Genomic DNA, 16,434 nt, shown 5'->3' on the forward strand with positions numbered 1-16,434 from the left:
GATGTAAGGTGAAGTAATGACCATACCTATCAGATAATTTCTGCAGGAGTAACCAAGGGTTAGGGGTTGATTTTTGGGATTCAGCAACTGTCCAATAGCACCCCTGTCAAGTGATGTGACAGGTTGTTCCTGACCAGGGATGAGGCAGAGTGCAAGGCTCTACGCGTGGGCAACTCGGCCTGCAGCCCATTAGACCTTTCGAAGGGAATGGTTTATGTAGCAATTAAATATACACCGCAGCATTTCTGTTCCATCTATAAAAGTTGCAGAGCAGCCCCCAAATGAATTAGCGTTAGGCTGGTCGGTGGGTAGGTCAATTATGCCATGTTATCCTGCAATCTGCGTGGCTAAGAGGCACAGTGCTCTACTACCAGTCTGTTAAAGCTACAGTGATGCTTTCCTCATAGTGATATCGGAATCCAAAGGTACACTTGTAGTTTGTCTTTTGCAGAGCTGCCCCCACGGCAAACTTGAGGGTTTTCTAAAATTGTGCACTTTGACAGAGAAATGCAGAGTTACATTTTCCCGTTGTTAACACTACTCGCTTAGGAGACCAAGTTTGTCAGCTCAAATGTTGTCAGCCAAGGACATGGCCAGACGTTACAGATGCAGTTAAATGATAAGAGTTCTGTTCGTATTGGCTATGTTGTTCATAAAAAAATACCCTGCTAAATTCTTTCCCAAGAGCGTATGCTCATTTGCTGCTATTGCGAGGTGGGAGGGGTGACAATATTTGACAAAGTGTCTTTAAAAACGAGCGCAAAAGTGACAATTTTATGCTTCGCGAATGTGAACCTTTTAAGAGCCACAAAAATCAGGTCTTAACGGTAACGCGGTTGTTAATGACATGGATTTTGAGCGAGGAAGTGCAGCCTATCCAACCATGATGCACAGTTCCCATGGAAGGAGAGATGTGCCTTTTGGGCCGGTGAATTTCATATTGATAAACATCACACTGCTCTTGATAGTATCACTGATCTTTAATAAGCTTCCGTTTGGGCCGGTGAGCCCGATACGTAAAGCTTATTAAAGATCAGAGATACTATCAAGAGCAGTGTGAGGTTTCCTTTTTCCTTCATCTTGTTCAACCATGCACCTGCAAAAAAGATTGCTCAGTTGTGAGTGCCTTTTGAATATTGATAAACATTTAAAAAATGTTTGCTTTCCCCCCATTTTCATTTATATTGATTTAAAAACCAATCACAGCCTACCCTCCCCTTAACCAAGGCTGGTTTACTAGCATCACATAGGTGTGTCTTTTTATCCTGGTCATCAGCTAAAAGTAGCCTATGAATAAAGGGGTTTTAAATGGTCTACTGAGCGTGCGTTGAAATATGAGGTTTTTGCCCGAATGCGTTTTCATTATTCACATACGTAACTGTACCTGCATTTTGCTTGTTGTTGTTCTTTTCTTGTTTTCAAAGAGTGCCCTTCGTCCGATTACCAAAGACACGCTCCTGGCTCCTCCAAACTACTCTATCCTCCTACATTGCCATATTAATGGCAGATATACAGTACCAGTCAAAAGTTTGGACACACTTACTCATTCAAGGGTTTTTCTTTATTTTTACTATTTTCTACATTGTAGAATCATAGTGAAGACATCCAAACTATGAAATGACACATATGGAATCATGTAGTAACCAAAAAAGTGTTAAAACAAATCAAAATCTATTTTATATTTGAGTTTCTTCAGTAGCCACCCTTTGCCTTGACAGCTTTGCACACTCTTGGTATTCTCTCAACCAGCTTCACCTGGAATGCTTTTCCAACAGTCTTGAATGAGTTCCCACATGCTGAGCACTTGTTGGCTGATTTTCCTTCACTCTGCGGTCCAACTCATCCCAAACCATCTCAATTGGGTTGAGGTCTGGTGATTGTGGAGGCCAGGTCATCTGATGCAGCACTCCATCACTCTCCTTCTTGGTCAAATAGTCCTTACACAGCCTAGAGGTGTATTTTGGGTCATTGTCCTGTTGAAAAACAGATTATAGTCCCACTAAGCGCAAACCAGATGGGATGGCATATCGCTGCAGAATGCTGTGGTAGCCATGCTGGTTAAGTGTGCCTTGAATTCTAAATAAATCACTGACGGTGTCACCAGCAAAGCACCATCACACCACCACCTCCATGCATCACGTGGGAACCACACATGAACTCATGTATGATGTTGATGTGGTAGGCTTACCTTACTATTACAACAACACATCATCAGTAGGGTAAAACTAACCACACTACTGGCAGGACGGTCTCATGATGGTCCTGCCAGGTCATCCATTCAACTACTCTGTCTCACAAAGGCACAGCGGTTGGAAACAAAAATCTCACATTTGGACTCATCAGACCAATGTACAGATTCTCCCATGAACAGTTGATGTTGAGATGTCTGTTACTTGAACTCTGAAGCATTCATTTGGGCTGCAATCTGAGGTGCAGTTAACTCTAAGGAACTTGTCCTCTGCAGCGGTCCTCATGAGAGCCAGTTTCATCGTAGCGCTTGATGGTTTTTGCAAGTGCACTTGAAGAAACTTTAAAAGTTCTTGATTTTTTTTCCGAATTGACTGACCTTCATGTCTTAAAGTAATGATGCTGTCGTTTCTCTTTGCTTATTATGGCAAGAACAGCTCAAATATGGACTTGGTCTTTTACCAAATAGGGCTATGTTCTGTATACCTCCCCCACCTTGTCACAACACAACTAGTTGGCTCAAATGCATTAAGAAGGAAAGAAATTCCACAAATTAACTTTAACATGGCACACCTGTTAATTGAATTGCATTCCAGGTTACTCCCTCATGAAGCTGGTTGAGAGAATGCCAAGAGTGTGCAAAGCTGTCAAGGCAAAGGGTGGCTACTTTCAAGAATGATGGCTACTTTCTCACATGATTCCATATGTGTTATTTCATAGTTTTGATGTCTTCACTATTATTCTACAAAGTAGAAAATAGTAAAAATAAAGAAGAAAAAAAACCTTGAATGAGTAAGTGTGTCAACTTCTAAAATCGGTGTTGCGGATAATGCAAATGGAATTCAACAATATAAAAAAATGAATTGAACTTGGCAAGAAGTCAACTAAATGTATTGAACTTATTAGGAAAGTAATTCATTTGCCCAAGTTAATCATAAGACATGAACAAAATACATTAGTGATTTTGTTTTTTCCTGCAAATTTCTGAAATGCTAGAGGAATGCCCGTCTTCGTGTCCGCGTATGTCTACACTTTGTGTAGCCGTTAGCGAAGATACTAATAATAACCTTCTGGTAGAAATGGGAAGGCTTTCCCAAAAAAACTCAATTAAATGTTAACTACAAAGTATCCTATGCCTTCCTGTCAGAATTATGTATTGATTATTTGCATAAATCCAGTGGCCATTTGTTTAGAAAATGCTGCAATCACATGAGCGCTACAGAAACATTGCGAACCAAACAACATTCTCTTGCTGGTGCGCACTTGTATTGAAGGGTAATAACTACACTCAAAAATGCAATTTCTTCTATTTTTCACAGACCTCAAAAGTGGTCTCCTGATGTGGTTTAAGCACATCCAATTTGGTTGTTTTTCTAAGTATGATTTTGAGAGTGAGAGCGGAAGTCGGGTAAAACAAAACGGCAAACGGAATCAGGCAAAAAATAAAACCAAGCTTTGCTCAGTTAACTTTTGTGTTCCCCCAAGAAGTGCTCCAAGGAAGGGGTTCCCCTTTACAGCCATTGGATCCCTCTTCCCATTTATAATCCACACAACGCAACGTCCACACAACGCCATCTGCCTGGTTACAGTTGAAACCGGGATTCATCTGAGATGAGCACACTTCTCCAGCGTGCCAGTGGCTATCGAATGTGAGCATTTCCCCACTGAAGTCGGTTACGACACCAAACTGCAGTCAGGTCAAGACCCTGGTGAGGACGACAAGCACACAGATGAGTATCCGTGAGACGGTTTTTGACAAACCCACAATTTCATCAGCTATCTGGTGGCTTGTCTCAGACCATCCCGCAGGTGAAGAAGCCGGATGTGGAGGTCCTGGGCTGGCGTGGGTACATGTGGTCTGCGGTTGTGAGGCCGGTTGGACGTACTGCCAAATTCTCTAAAATGACATTGGAGATGGCTTATCTGGCAACAGCTCTGGTGGACATTTCCTGTAGTCAGCATGCCAATTGCACGCTCCCTCAACTTGAGACGTCTGTGGCATTGTGTTGTGACAAAACTGCTCATTTTAGTGACACTTTATTCTGCCTTTTTATTCTGCCAAGCAAAAAGGCAGTAACTGCTCATACTGTAGTGTGGAACTGAGAAAAATTGCTTTTATTTACCTTGGTTTCACAGTAACGTTATGCGGTTACTGCAAACATGACCCCCATTTTCTCCAAAACAAAATACAATCGAGGCAGGATACTTCTCCACATGATTAAGCATGTATTTAGTGTTGAAAAAATGACTAACAAATTTTTGACCAAATGAGCAGTTTGCCTTTTGCAGAAGGTGCACCTGTATAATGATCATGCTGTTAATCAGCTTCTTGATATGCCACACCTGTCAGGTGGATGAATTGTCGAGGCAAAGGAGAAATGCTCACTAACAGCGACGTAAACTAATTTGTGCACAACTTTTGAGAGAAATAAGCTTTTTGTACGAATATAACATTCCTGTGATCTTTTCTTTCAGCTCATGAAACTTGGCACCAACACTACATATTGCGTTTATATTTTTGTTCGGTGTAATAAGGTTTAAATAGTAGTATGTCAATGTAATCAGAGTAATTATTTTACTAAATGTAACTTTGACTACAGTATACAGTGTGTTTGGACCTCTTAACTTTTCCCAAATGTTGTTACGTTACGGCCTTATTCTATAATTCACTAAATAAAACATCCTGGAAAGCAGTTTTTTGTTGTTGTTAATTTTAGCAAATTTATTTAAAATTAAAAATCATACCTTTTATTTACATATTCAGACCCTTTGCTATGAGACTCAAATTGAGCTCAAGTGCATCCAGTTTCCATTGATCATCCTGGATGTTTCCTCAACTTGATTCAAGTACACCTGTGGTAAATTCAATTGATTGGACATGATTTGGAAAGGCACACACCTGTCGATATATGGTCCCACAGTTGACAGTACATGTTAAAGCAAAAACTGAGACATGAGGTTGAAGGAATTGTCCGCAGAGCTCCTAAAGGAATTGTCCGCAGAGCTCCTAAATTTTGCATGTCGAGGCACAAATCTGGAGAAGGGTGCCAAAAAATGTCTGCAGCATTGAAGGTCTCCAATAACAGTGGCCTCCATCATTATTTAAATGTAAGAAGTTTGGAACCACCAAGACTCTTCTTAGAGCTGGCCAAACTGAGCGATCGGGTGAGAAGGGCCTTGGTCAGGGAGGCAACCAAGAACCCAATGGTCACTCTGACAGATCTCCGGAGTTCCTATGTGGAGGTGGGAGAACCTTCCAGAAGGACAACCATCTCCGCAGCACTCCACCAATCAGGCATGTATGGTAGAGTGGCCAGAAGGATGCCATTCCTCAGTAAAAGGCACCTGACAGCCCACTTGGAGTTTGCCAAAAGGCACCTAAAGGACTCAGATCATGAGAAACAAGATTATCTGGCTTGAATGCCAAGCGCCACGCATGGTGGTGGCAGCATTATGCTGTGGGGATGTTTTTCAGCGGCAGGGACTGGGGAGACTAGTGAGAATCGAGGGCAAGATGAACGGAGCAAAGTACAGAGAGATCCTTGATGAAAACCTGCTCCAGAGCGCTCAGGACCTCAGACTGGGGCAAAGGTTCACCTTCCAACAGGACAATGACCGTAATCACACAGTCAAGACAACTAGGGCTGACCCCATTTAGTCGCATGGGGCGATAGGCTGTTGGTTGACTAAGATTTCTTTAGTCGAGTTGTATTTTTTTCTAGTCGTTGTATTTTTTTTGTTCCGGTTTTAGGTCCTGACCAAACAGAACCAATCATAGACGTTTATGTTTGGTTCAGATTTTGTCCGGTCTGGAACAGCCTTGATTTGGTCCAAACATTGACATCTATAAATTACTTATTTTCAACTTTCATTTAGAACTTAAAATAACCTGATTTCAATGTCTGGAAAATATGTATTTTTAAGCATGTGGAAAATATTTTTAATATAGGGAAAATAGCTTTTCAACTTTAATTCAAAACATAAATTGAACTTAACTTCAACGTCTGGAAAATACGTATTTTAGACATCTATTCAACGTCATTTTGCCTACTGCACTATTCTAGTTTTGCAGGGCCGGCATTTTTTGGTCTTGCCTATGGCGGCAGAACGGCAAAGACCGGCCCTGGCTATAGGTCAGGCCCTATTGTGCCCTATCCGGATGGGATGTGTTTTACTGGGGGAGTTCAGGTAATGGAATTATGTGCACGAGCACAAAATCCTACATCAGTAATTTTAGTGCTGTCCGAATAAGCCATGTCAGTCATTTTTTCATGGCAGGAGAGTAACAATTCCAGACAGAATAACCTACTGTTTTTTTGGAAAACTCCAATGTCCTCCGATTAATATTAATCCGGTGCAAATCGAAATCTCTGTTTTGAGAGAAATGTCTGAGTTTGACAGGTGTTGCTCGCGGTTTGTGCAAGAAAACAATAACTGATTTGATAAATTGAACTGAATTGGGAAAAAAAACAAAAAAAACATTTGAAGTGCTGTGCAGATGCTTTTTACATGTAGGCTATCAACTTTCACAGTGAATGATTTGGTTTATATGTTTTGTTCGTATGAATCGAATACTGCCAAATGCATCAGGAAAAAATATTGAGTCTATTTAATACAACCCTTGCTGTTAATAGATCGCAAAGCAGCATACAACTGATCTAAATGTTCACTTTCGCATCCATAGCCTTAAAATGCATTGCAAGTGCAATTGCGCTGTTTATCTCACATCTGGGGGGGGGGGGGGGGGGGGCATTTAGGACGTACTGCGGATCTCTAAAATATCGTAATGATTATGATCACACTATCTCAATTCAAATATTATGGTGACACTATAGGAAATATAGTTTTGAAACTTGGGAACCAAGACTGTTTAACTTGATCACCTGGACATTTTGAAATACTGTATCTTCATACCTAGAATAAAAACCTCCAGGCTTCCTTCATAACTGTACATTTATTGGAAAAAATTATGAATTTCAGGGGGCAGTTTTTTGGAACAAACTAATCCCGTCCGACTCGTCCTCTGGAATACGGACATTCTGGAGTAATAATTACTAGTGATATACCGATAACCAATATTTACCCTGATACCGATATTTAACATTTTAGCGGCCTTTTTAAGCATTCTAGTACAGTTAAATAGTTTACACACACACACACGGACGCAGCGGTCTAAGGCAATGCATCTCAGGGCAAGAGGCGTCACTACAGTTCCTGGTTCGAATCCAGGCTGTATCACATCCAGCCGTGATTGGGAGTCCCGTAGGACGGCACACAATTAGTAGAATTTTGCCATAATTGAACAGATCATGCCAAACGAGGCATCATTTGTTCATTTGACATATCTGTTGAAATCATACTGGATGTATTATACTTTAGAATTTCATTGGGGGCATACTAATTTCACTGCACAGACATACCTATGGATTGTTGATCAATGATGTGGGTTATCCGTCTACTCAGTGACACCCGGAGAACATTAGCGTCGTAGCTCTTATTGCGGGACTGAATTGAACCACATTTATTGTCAACCTATGTGTATTGAACACTATTCCCAAGGAAAAACAATACTGCGTGGATGTTTTGGAGTCTGATAACTCTGAGGAGGACGTTGGGAAAAAATATCTTGGGTATTGAGTAGACTGATCCCCCATTTCATTGATCCCCAATCCTTAGGTGAAGCTGTACAGTGCCATTTGAATGTCAATACACACAATAGGCTGACTGGGGAGGTGATTTCACACAGTCCCGCGATAAGAGCTACAACACTAATATTTGGGTAAACTCTTCACAGTTGTGTTCTGTGGGTGTCACCGAGTAGACTGATACCCCATTTCATTGCTTTACATCCCAACCTTGTTTAACATTATCTAGTCTAAATATGGCATGATTCCACCAATTGTAACCTTCTGCATTACCTTCAAAGAGGTAGTTTTATTTTGAAGGCAAACCGCAAATTCCACTATTGTGTCTAATCCTTATTGTGGCAAGCTTCACAACACCTAACAGGGTTAAGTAGCAGGCTAGCTATGTATTTTCATGAACTGAAGTTAAATTTCAGTAGGCGAACAAGTGGCTACCTAGCTAATACTTAATCACAAGGTTCCTAAATCATTGATAAGAATAATGAAAACGACTGCAGTTTCTACTGGTCATTGTTTTCAGGCTGGTTGTATTGGTGCTATCTAGGTACCAAGCTAAAGCCAGCAAGCTACCCCAGAAGTTGCAGTCGAACAAATAATGCTTTATTACCAACGCGGTATTGTAAACACATCGTTCGTGGCCGGTGTTTGCTTGTTTGCAGAATGTTTTGTACAGCTTTGACAGGGCTACTGATAGTAGTGCTGGCGCTTGGCTTGCACGTGCAAATAGTGTTTTTGTCAAATAGTATCATTTGACGTATCTTTTTTGAGACGCAAAGACCCAAACGGCGTTCCATAGTATGTCGTGAAGCTAATAGCAGTGACGCTATTACTGTAACTCCGGTAGGGCAACATCTGAAAAATAGCACACTGTGTACCGGTGCTCGAACATTCGCGAAAGCCAACTTCACCCACGATAGAGAACGGTTGATTGTCAAGGGCAATGAATTCCATTATCTTGGCGTTAATGGATTTCACCTTTGAGTTGTCTCGCTGAAATGTTCTTACTCTTTCAAATGACTGCTCGACTTGTTGACTGCTCGATCCACACAGCAGACATTGTTGGCTAGGTTAGGAATACTGTGTTGCACATCGAGTGCAACATTTTTTACGTGGTATCATTATGTCATGTACCTACTTTATATAGGTATGCACGTCAGCTTTGACATCAGATTTGCACATCGGCGTTAAACTAGACATCGGGCCGATATTGATGTTGGCATTTTTAGCTAATATCGTCCGATTCCGATATGTTCACCGATATCGTGCATCCCTAGTAATTACCTTACCAACATTCTCTAGTAATACTATTCCCATGCTATACGTCTTTGGTCACGTGCATGAGACGCATACATGTATCATGTAAACAGGGCAAGAGTTGAGAGAATAAGGAATATATTTTTTAAACAAATTAGCGATATCGGTAACAACTTTTCAGTCAGAAATTGCTGTAATTAGGTTCCAGCTTCAGCAACACGGACAGCGCGCTAAACACTTTGATGTTCTGTGGTGGTCGCTGCAGTACTCGTCACTCGCTGTCTTTAAAAAATATATATATATTTTACATAGCGCATGTCTGAGCTTAAAGAATCAGACAAGCTCAGTGAATTTAGTTGATTTAATTAAAACGCATAGGATGTGTCCATATATGGAAAAATATACGTTTATATTGTTAACCAATCGATACGTTGCAAGAACCGAGGACTTTTGGTCGTCAAATATATGGCTTCTGGACAAGTCTCAATGTCCTTGAGTGGCCCAGCCACAGCCCGGACTTGAACCCGGTTGAACATCTCTGGAGAGACCTGAAAATGGCTGTGCAGCGACGCTCCCCATTCAATCTGACAGAGGTTGAGAGGATCTACAGAGAAAAATGGGAGAAACTCCCCAAATACAGTCGTGGCCAAAAGTTTTGAGAATGATACCAATATTCATTTTCACATAGTCTGCTGCCTCAGTGTCTTTAGATATTTTTGTCAGATGTTACTATGGAATACTGAAGTATAATTACAAGCATTTCATGTGTCAAAGGCTTTTATTGGCAATTACATGAAGTCGATGCAAAAAGTCAATATGTGCATTGTTGACCCTTCTTTTTCAAGACCTCTACAATCCGCCCTGGCATGCTGTCAATTAACTTCTGGGCCACATCCTGACTGATGGCAGCCCATTCTTGCATAATCAATGCTTGGAGTTTGTCAGAATTTGTGGGTTTTTGTTTGAGGATTGACCACAAGTTTTCAATGGGATTAAGGTCTGGGGAGTTTCCTGGCCATGGACCCAAAATATCAATGTTTTGTTCCCCGAGTCACATAGTTATCACTTTTGCCTTATGGCAAGGTGCTCCATCATGCTGGAAAAGGTGTTGTTCGTCACCAAACTGTTCCTGGATGGTTGGGAGAAGTTGCTCTCGGAGGATGTGCTGGTACCATTCTTTATTCATGGCTGTGTTCTTAGGAAAAATTGTGAGTGAGCCCACTCCCTTGGCTGAGAAGCAACCCCACACATGAATGGTCTCAGGATGCTTTACTGTTGGCATGACACAGGACTGACGGTAGCCATCACCTTGTCTTCTCCGGACAAGCTTTTTTCCGGATGCCCCAAACAATCGGAAAGGGGATTAATCAGAGAAAATGACTTTATCCCAGTACTCAGCAGTCCAATCCCTGTACCTTTTGCAGAATATCAGTCTGTCCCTGATGTTTTTCCTGGAGAGAAGTTCCTTCTTGACACCAGGCCATCATCCAAAAGTCTTCGCCTCACTGTGCGTGCAGATGCACTCACACCTGCCTGCTGCCATTCCTGAGCAAGTTCTGTGCTGGTGGTGCCCCGATCCCGCAGCTGAATCAACGTTAGGAGACGGTCCTGGCACTTGCTGGACTTTCTTGGGCGCCCTGAAGCCTTCTTCACAACAATTGAACCGCTCTCCTTGAAGTCCTTGATGATCCGATAAATGGTTGATTTAGGTGCAATCTTACTGGCAGCAATATCCTTGCCCGTGAAGCCCTTTTTCTGCAAAGCAATGATGATGGCTCATGTTTCCTTGCAGGTAACCATGGTTGACAGAGGAAGAACAAAGATTCCAAGCACCACCCTCCTTGTGAAGCTTCCAGTCTGTTATTCGAACTCAATCAGCATGACGGAGTGTTCTCCAGCCTTGTCCTCGTCAACACTCACACCTGTGTTAACGAGAGAATCACTGACATGTCAGCTGGTCCTTTTGTGGCAGGGCTGAAATGCAGTGGAATTTTTGGGGGGGGATTCAGTTCATTTGCATGGCAAAGAGGGGCTTTGCAATTATTTGCAATTCTTCTGATCACTCTTCATAACATTCTGGAGTATATGCAAATTGCCATCATACAAACTGAGGCAGCAGACTTGGTGAAAATTAATATTTGTGTAATTTAAAAAACTTTTGGCCACGACTGTACAGGTGTGCCAAGCTTGTAGCGTCATACTCGAGACTGTAATCGTTGCCAAAGTTGCTTCAACAAAGTACTGAGTAAAGGGCTGAATACTTGTGTAAATGTTATATTACATTTTTTTATTTTTAATACATTTGCAAAAATGTCAACTTGCTTTGTCATTATGGGGTATTGTGTGTAGATTGAGGGGCAAAAATGATTGAATCCATTTTAGAATAAGGCTGTAATGTAACAAAGTAATTTAACTGCTTTAACTACCACAAAAATAACAGGTAAAGCAAGTCCCACAATTTTACTTCATTTAAAATTACCATACATTTTTTATCAGACTTTATGACGTTGACTATTTGCCCGGCTCTGATACTTATGTTCTGATGTGTAATTCCTGACAGAGGGTGTAACGTTAGCGTGTGTTTTGTTTTGTAGTCTACTGCTCCCTGAGGACTTCACTGTGTACACACATGCCAAGGATGGATCTCTAATAACCAACAGACCTCCGATGCAGGTAAGACCGTTTAAGATAACCTAAGGGTACTAGGGCTAGGCGATATCCATATTTTCATGTCAATGATATGCCCTTGTTAAATATTGTGGTATACACTGAGTGTACAAAACATTAGGAACACCTGCTCTTTCCATGACATAGCTTTCACCTGGTCAGTCTAAGATCCCTTATTGATGTCACTTGTTAAATCCACTTCAATGAGTGTAGATGAAGGGGAGGAGACAAGTCAAAGAAGGATTTTTAAGCCTTATGACTTATCAATTATGTAGTACATAGTGAAATCATGCATAAAGTACCCTACACCATCGCAAAGCACGTGAAATATATTCACATGCGTGCCGCCTAGTTTCAGCGGAATATTATCTGCAGGCAGTAATAGTGTGACCTAAAGTTTGAAGTGTAACTGACAGCCTTTTAACTACTTAGACGTGTTTGTGCCTTATCCAAATCATGTCCAGTCTATTAAAACATTCCCCAACCAGAAACTGTGGATTGATGGCAGCATTCGCGCAAAACTGAAAGCGCGAACCACTGCTTTTAATCAGGGCAAGGTGACCAGAAACATGACTGAATACAAACAGTGTAGCTATTACCTCCGCAAGGCAATCAAACGAGCTAAGCGTCAGTATAGAGACAAAGTAGAGTCGCAATTCAACGGCTCAGACACGAGCAGTATGTGGCAGGGTCTACAGTCAATCATGGACTACAAAAGAAAAACCAGCCCCGTCGCGGACCAGGATGTCTTGCTCCCAGACAGACTAAACAACTTCTTTGCTCGCTTTGCGGACAATACAGTGCCACTGACACGGCCCGCTACCAAAACCTGCTGGCTCTCCTTCACTGCAGCCAACGTGAGTAAAACATTTAAACGTGTTAACCCTCGCAAGGCTGCAGGCCCAGACGGCATCCCCAGCCGCGTCCTCAGAGCATGCGCAGACCAGCTGGCTGGTGTGTTTATGGACATGTTCAATCAATCCTTATCCCAGTCTGCTGTTCCCACATGCTTCAAGAGAGCCACCATTGTTCCTGTTCCCAAGAAAGCTAAGGTAACTGAGATAAATGACTTCCGCCCCGTAGCACTCACTTCTGTCATCATGAAGTGCTTTGAGAGACTAGTCAAGGACCATATCACCTCCACCCTACCTGACACCCTAGACCCACTCCAATTTGCTTACCGCCCCAATAGGTCCACAGACAACGCAATCGCAATTACACTGCACACTGCCCTAACCCATCTGGACAAGAGGAATACCTTTGTAAGAATATTGTTCATCGACTACAGCTCAGCATTTAACAACATAGTACCCTCCAAACGCGTCATTAAGCTCGAGACCCTGGGTCTCAACCCCACCCTGTGCAACTGGGTCCTGGACTTCCTGACGGGCTGCCCCCAGGTGCTGAGGGTAGGTAACAACATCTCCACCCCGCTGATCCTCAACACTGGGGCCCCACAAGGGTGCCTTCTCAGCCTTCTCCTGTACTCCCTGTTCACCCACGACTGCGTGGCCATGCACGCCTCCAACTCAATCATCAAGTTTGCAGACGACACTACAGTGGTTGGCTTGATTACCAACAACGGCGAGACGGTCTACAGGAAGGAGGTGAGGGCCCTCGGAGTGTGGTGTCAGGAAAATAACCTCACACTCAATGTCTACAAAACAAAAGAGATGATCAGGAAACAGCAGAGGGAGCAACCCCTTATCCACATCGGCGGGACAGTAGTGGAGAGGGTGGAAAGTTTTAAGTTCCTCGGCGTACACATCACGGACAAACTGGAATGGTCCACCCACACAGCGCCTTTTCAACCTCAGGAGGCTGAAGAAATTCGGCTTATCACTAAAAACACTCAGAAACTTTTACAGATGCACAATCGAGAGCGTCCTGTCCGGCTGTGTCACCGCCTGGTACGGCAACTGCTCCGCCCATAACCGTAAGGCTCTCCAGAGGGTAGTGAGGTCTGCACAACGCATCACCGAGGGCAAACTACCTGCCCTCCAGGACACCTACACCACCCGATGTCTCAGGAAGGCCAAAAAGATCATCAAGGACAACCACCACCCGAGCCACTGCCTGTTCAGCCCGCTATCATCCAGAAGGCGAGGTCAGTACAGGTGCATCAAAGCGGGGACCGAGAGACTGAAAAACAGCTTCTATCTCAAGGTCATCAGACTGTTAAACAGCCATCACTAACATTGAGTGGCTACTGCCAACATACTGACTCAACTCTAGCCAAACATTGATGTAATAAATGTATCATTAGCCACTTTAAACAATGCCACTTTATATAATGTATTATATAATATAATTATATTATATTTTTATACCCTACATTACTCATCTCATATGTATATACTGTACTCTATACCATCTACTGCATCTTGCCTATGCCGTTCGGCCATCACTCATTCATATATTTTTATGTACATATTCTTATTCATTCCTTTACACTTGTGTGTATAAGGTAGTTGTTGTGAAATTGTTAGGTTAGATTACTTGTTAGATATTACTGCATGGTCGGAACTAGAAGCACAAGCATTTCGCTACACTCGCATTAACATCTGCTAACCATGTGTATGTGACAAATTGATTTGATTTGAATTTACCACAGGTGGAATCCAAGTTGTAGAAACATCTGAAGGATGATCAATGGAAACAGGATGAACCTGAGCTCAACTTCGAGTCTCTTAGCAAAGGGTTTGAATACTTATTTATATAAGGTATTTCTGTTTAAAACATTTGAAAAAATGTTGAACAACCTGTTTTCGCTTTGTTATTATGGGGTATTGTGTGCAGATTGCTAAGGATTTTTTTTTTTAATCCATTTTAGAGTAAGGCTGTACCGTAACAAAATGTGCTAAAAGTGAATGTCTGAATACTTGCCGAAGGCACTGTATATACTCCTTTCTTGAAACATGAATATCTTAACAGCCTATCTGTTATTATAGACATGTTTGCACAGTGGCGAACCAATAGGCCTTCAGTGTGTGACAGGTTTTTGATTCTGAAAGGACAGCAACCGTAATACCAGCGCACTCATGTAGGAGAGTGCACTTTTTGTAAAAACGCGAAGGGCCAGTGTTGTAGACGCAGGTATAATCCGTATACCCACTTTTTTTTCAGTGTGCATTGCTTATACTCCTTAATCCCTACTGATGTGTATCAAAGTAGTGTAGTGGAGGTATACAGTGGAAACGGGTTCTCTGAAGTGATGAATCACGCTTCACCATCTGGCAGTCTGAATCAGGGTTTGGTGGATGCCATGAGAACACTACCTGCCCCAATGCATAGTGGCAACTGTATTGTTTGGTGGAGGAGGAATAATGGTCTTGGGCGTTTTTTTCTTCGTTCGGGCAAGGCCCCTTAGTTCCAGTGAAGGGAAATGTTATATTTCAAATGGGTTTCCATGGCACACAATCCATGTCTCAATTGTCTCAAGGCTTAAAAATCTTTCTTTAACCTGTCCCCTCCCCTTCACCTACACTGATTTTGAAGTGGATTTAAAAAGTGACACAAATAAGGAATCATAGATTTTTACCTGGTCAGTCTGTCATGGAAAAAGCAGACGTTCCTAGTGTTCCTCGGGGTGTGTGTGTGTGTGTGTGTGTGTGCATGTATAGTCAGTCAGGTCCAGAATTATTGGCGCAAATATATAATACAGATGCTGAGCTATATTGTATGCTCAAACAATTTGGGAAATTATATTCTTAAACTAATACTTCTGTTTTGAATAGCTTGAGCCTTTTTCTATAATGTTTTATGAGATTGGAGAACACATTGGGAGGGATTTTAGACCATTCCTCCAAACATAATCTAACCAGATCCTTGATATGCTTTGTCTGCGCTTATGAACTGAGATGGCCATTGCAGAATGTTGATTATGTGGTCAATTAATAATTTCTTTGTGGATGCTGATGTGGGCTTGGGGTTATTGTCTTGCTGGAAAATCCACTTATGACCAAGTTTCAGCCTCCTGGCAGAGGCAACCAGGTTTTTGGATAAAATGTCCTGATGCTGGGAAAAGTTCATTAGGCCGTTGTTGACCTTAACAAGGGCCCCAGGATCAGTGGAAGCCAAATAGCCCCATAACATCAAAGATCCACCACCATGTTTTATAGTAGGTATGGGGTTCTTTTCTGCATATGCATATTTTTTTCAACCCAAAACCCACCACTGGTATGTGTGGCCAAAGAGCTCTGTTTTCATAGCAGTTGTATTTGAATTTATTTATTTATTTTATGCAGTCTTTTCTGTTCATCTTTATAATGGGTGCCAATCATTTTGGACCTGACTATCATTTATCAAGATATCATGGATATATGATAATACCGGTATGCTCATATCACCTAACCCAACAGGGCACTGACAATGTATCACCCATTTAGCGTCTCTCAAATGCACTTCTTTCTCATAGCTTTTTATTGACTGCTTTGCGACTGCCTTGTATAGAAACGTGTGCTGTGGAAATGGCCTTTTCTGCCCAACCTGTTTTGTGATTTAATGGATAACTATATTTCTTTGAAACAGGAACTCATGTTAAAATGATCCTACTATCCCATAAAAACAGTCACTTCAGTACAACCATCCACAATGACTTCTTAGTCTTTTTGATTGGATGTCCTATTTGTATGAGACCGACTGGGTTGAACTTGGGTCTCCTGTGCACTACAAGACTGTT

At 42.0% G+C, this 16,434-nt stretch overlaps 1 protein-coding gene across 2 annotated transcripts in view; it reads left to right on the forward strand.

Moving 5' to 3' along the window:
- Positions 1-16,434, forward strand: part of adam9a (ADAM metallopeptidase domain 9a) — a 104,087-nt gene that overhangs the window by 15,953 nt on the left and 71,700 nt on the right. For both annotated transcript variants that reach the window (XM_014174863.3, XM_014174864.3), the window contains exon 4: positions 11,681-11,759. In XM_014174863.3, the coding sequence (XP_014030338.1) occupies positions 11,681-11,759 (79 nt within the window). The remainder of the gene's footprint in view (positions 1-11,680; positions 11,760-16,434) is intronic.

Source organism: Salmo salar, chromosome 26 (genome assembly GCF_965601325.2).
Source record: "Salmo salar chromosome 26, fSalSal1, whole genome shotgun sequence".
NCBI lineage: Eukaryota > Metazoa > Chordata > Actinopteri > Salmoniformes > Salmonidae > Salmo > Salmo salar.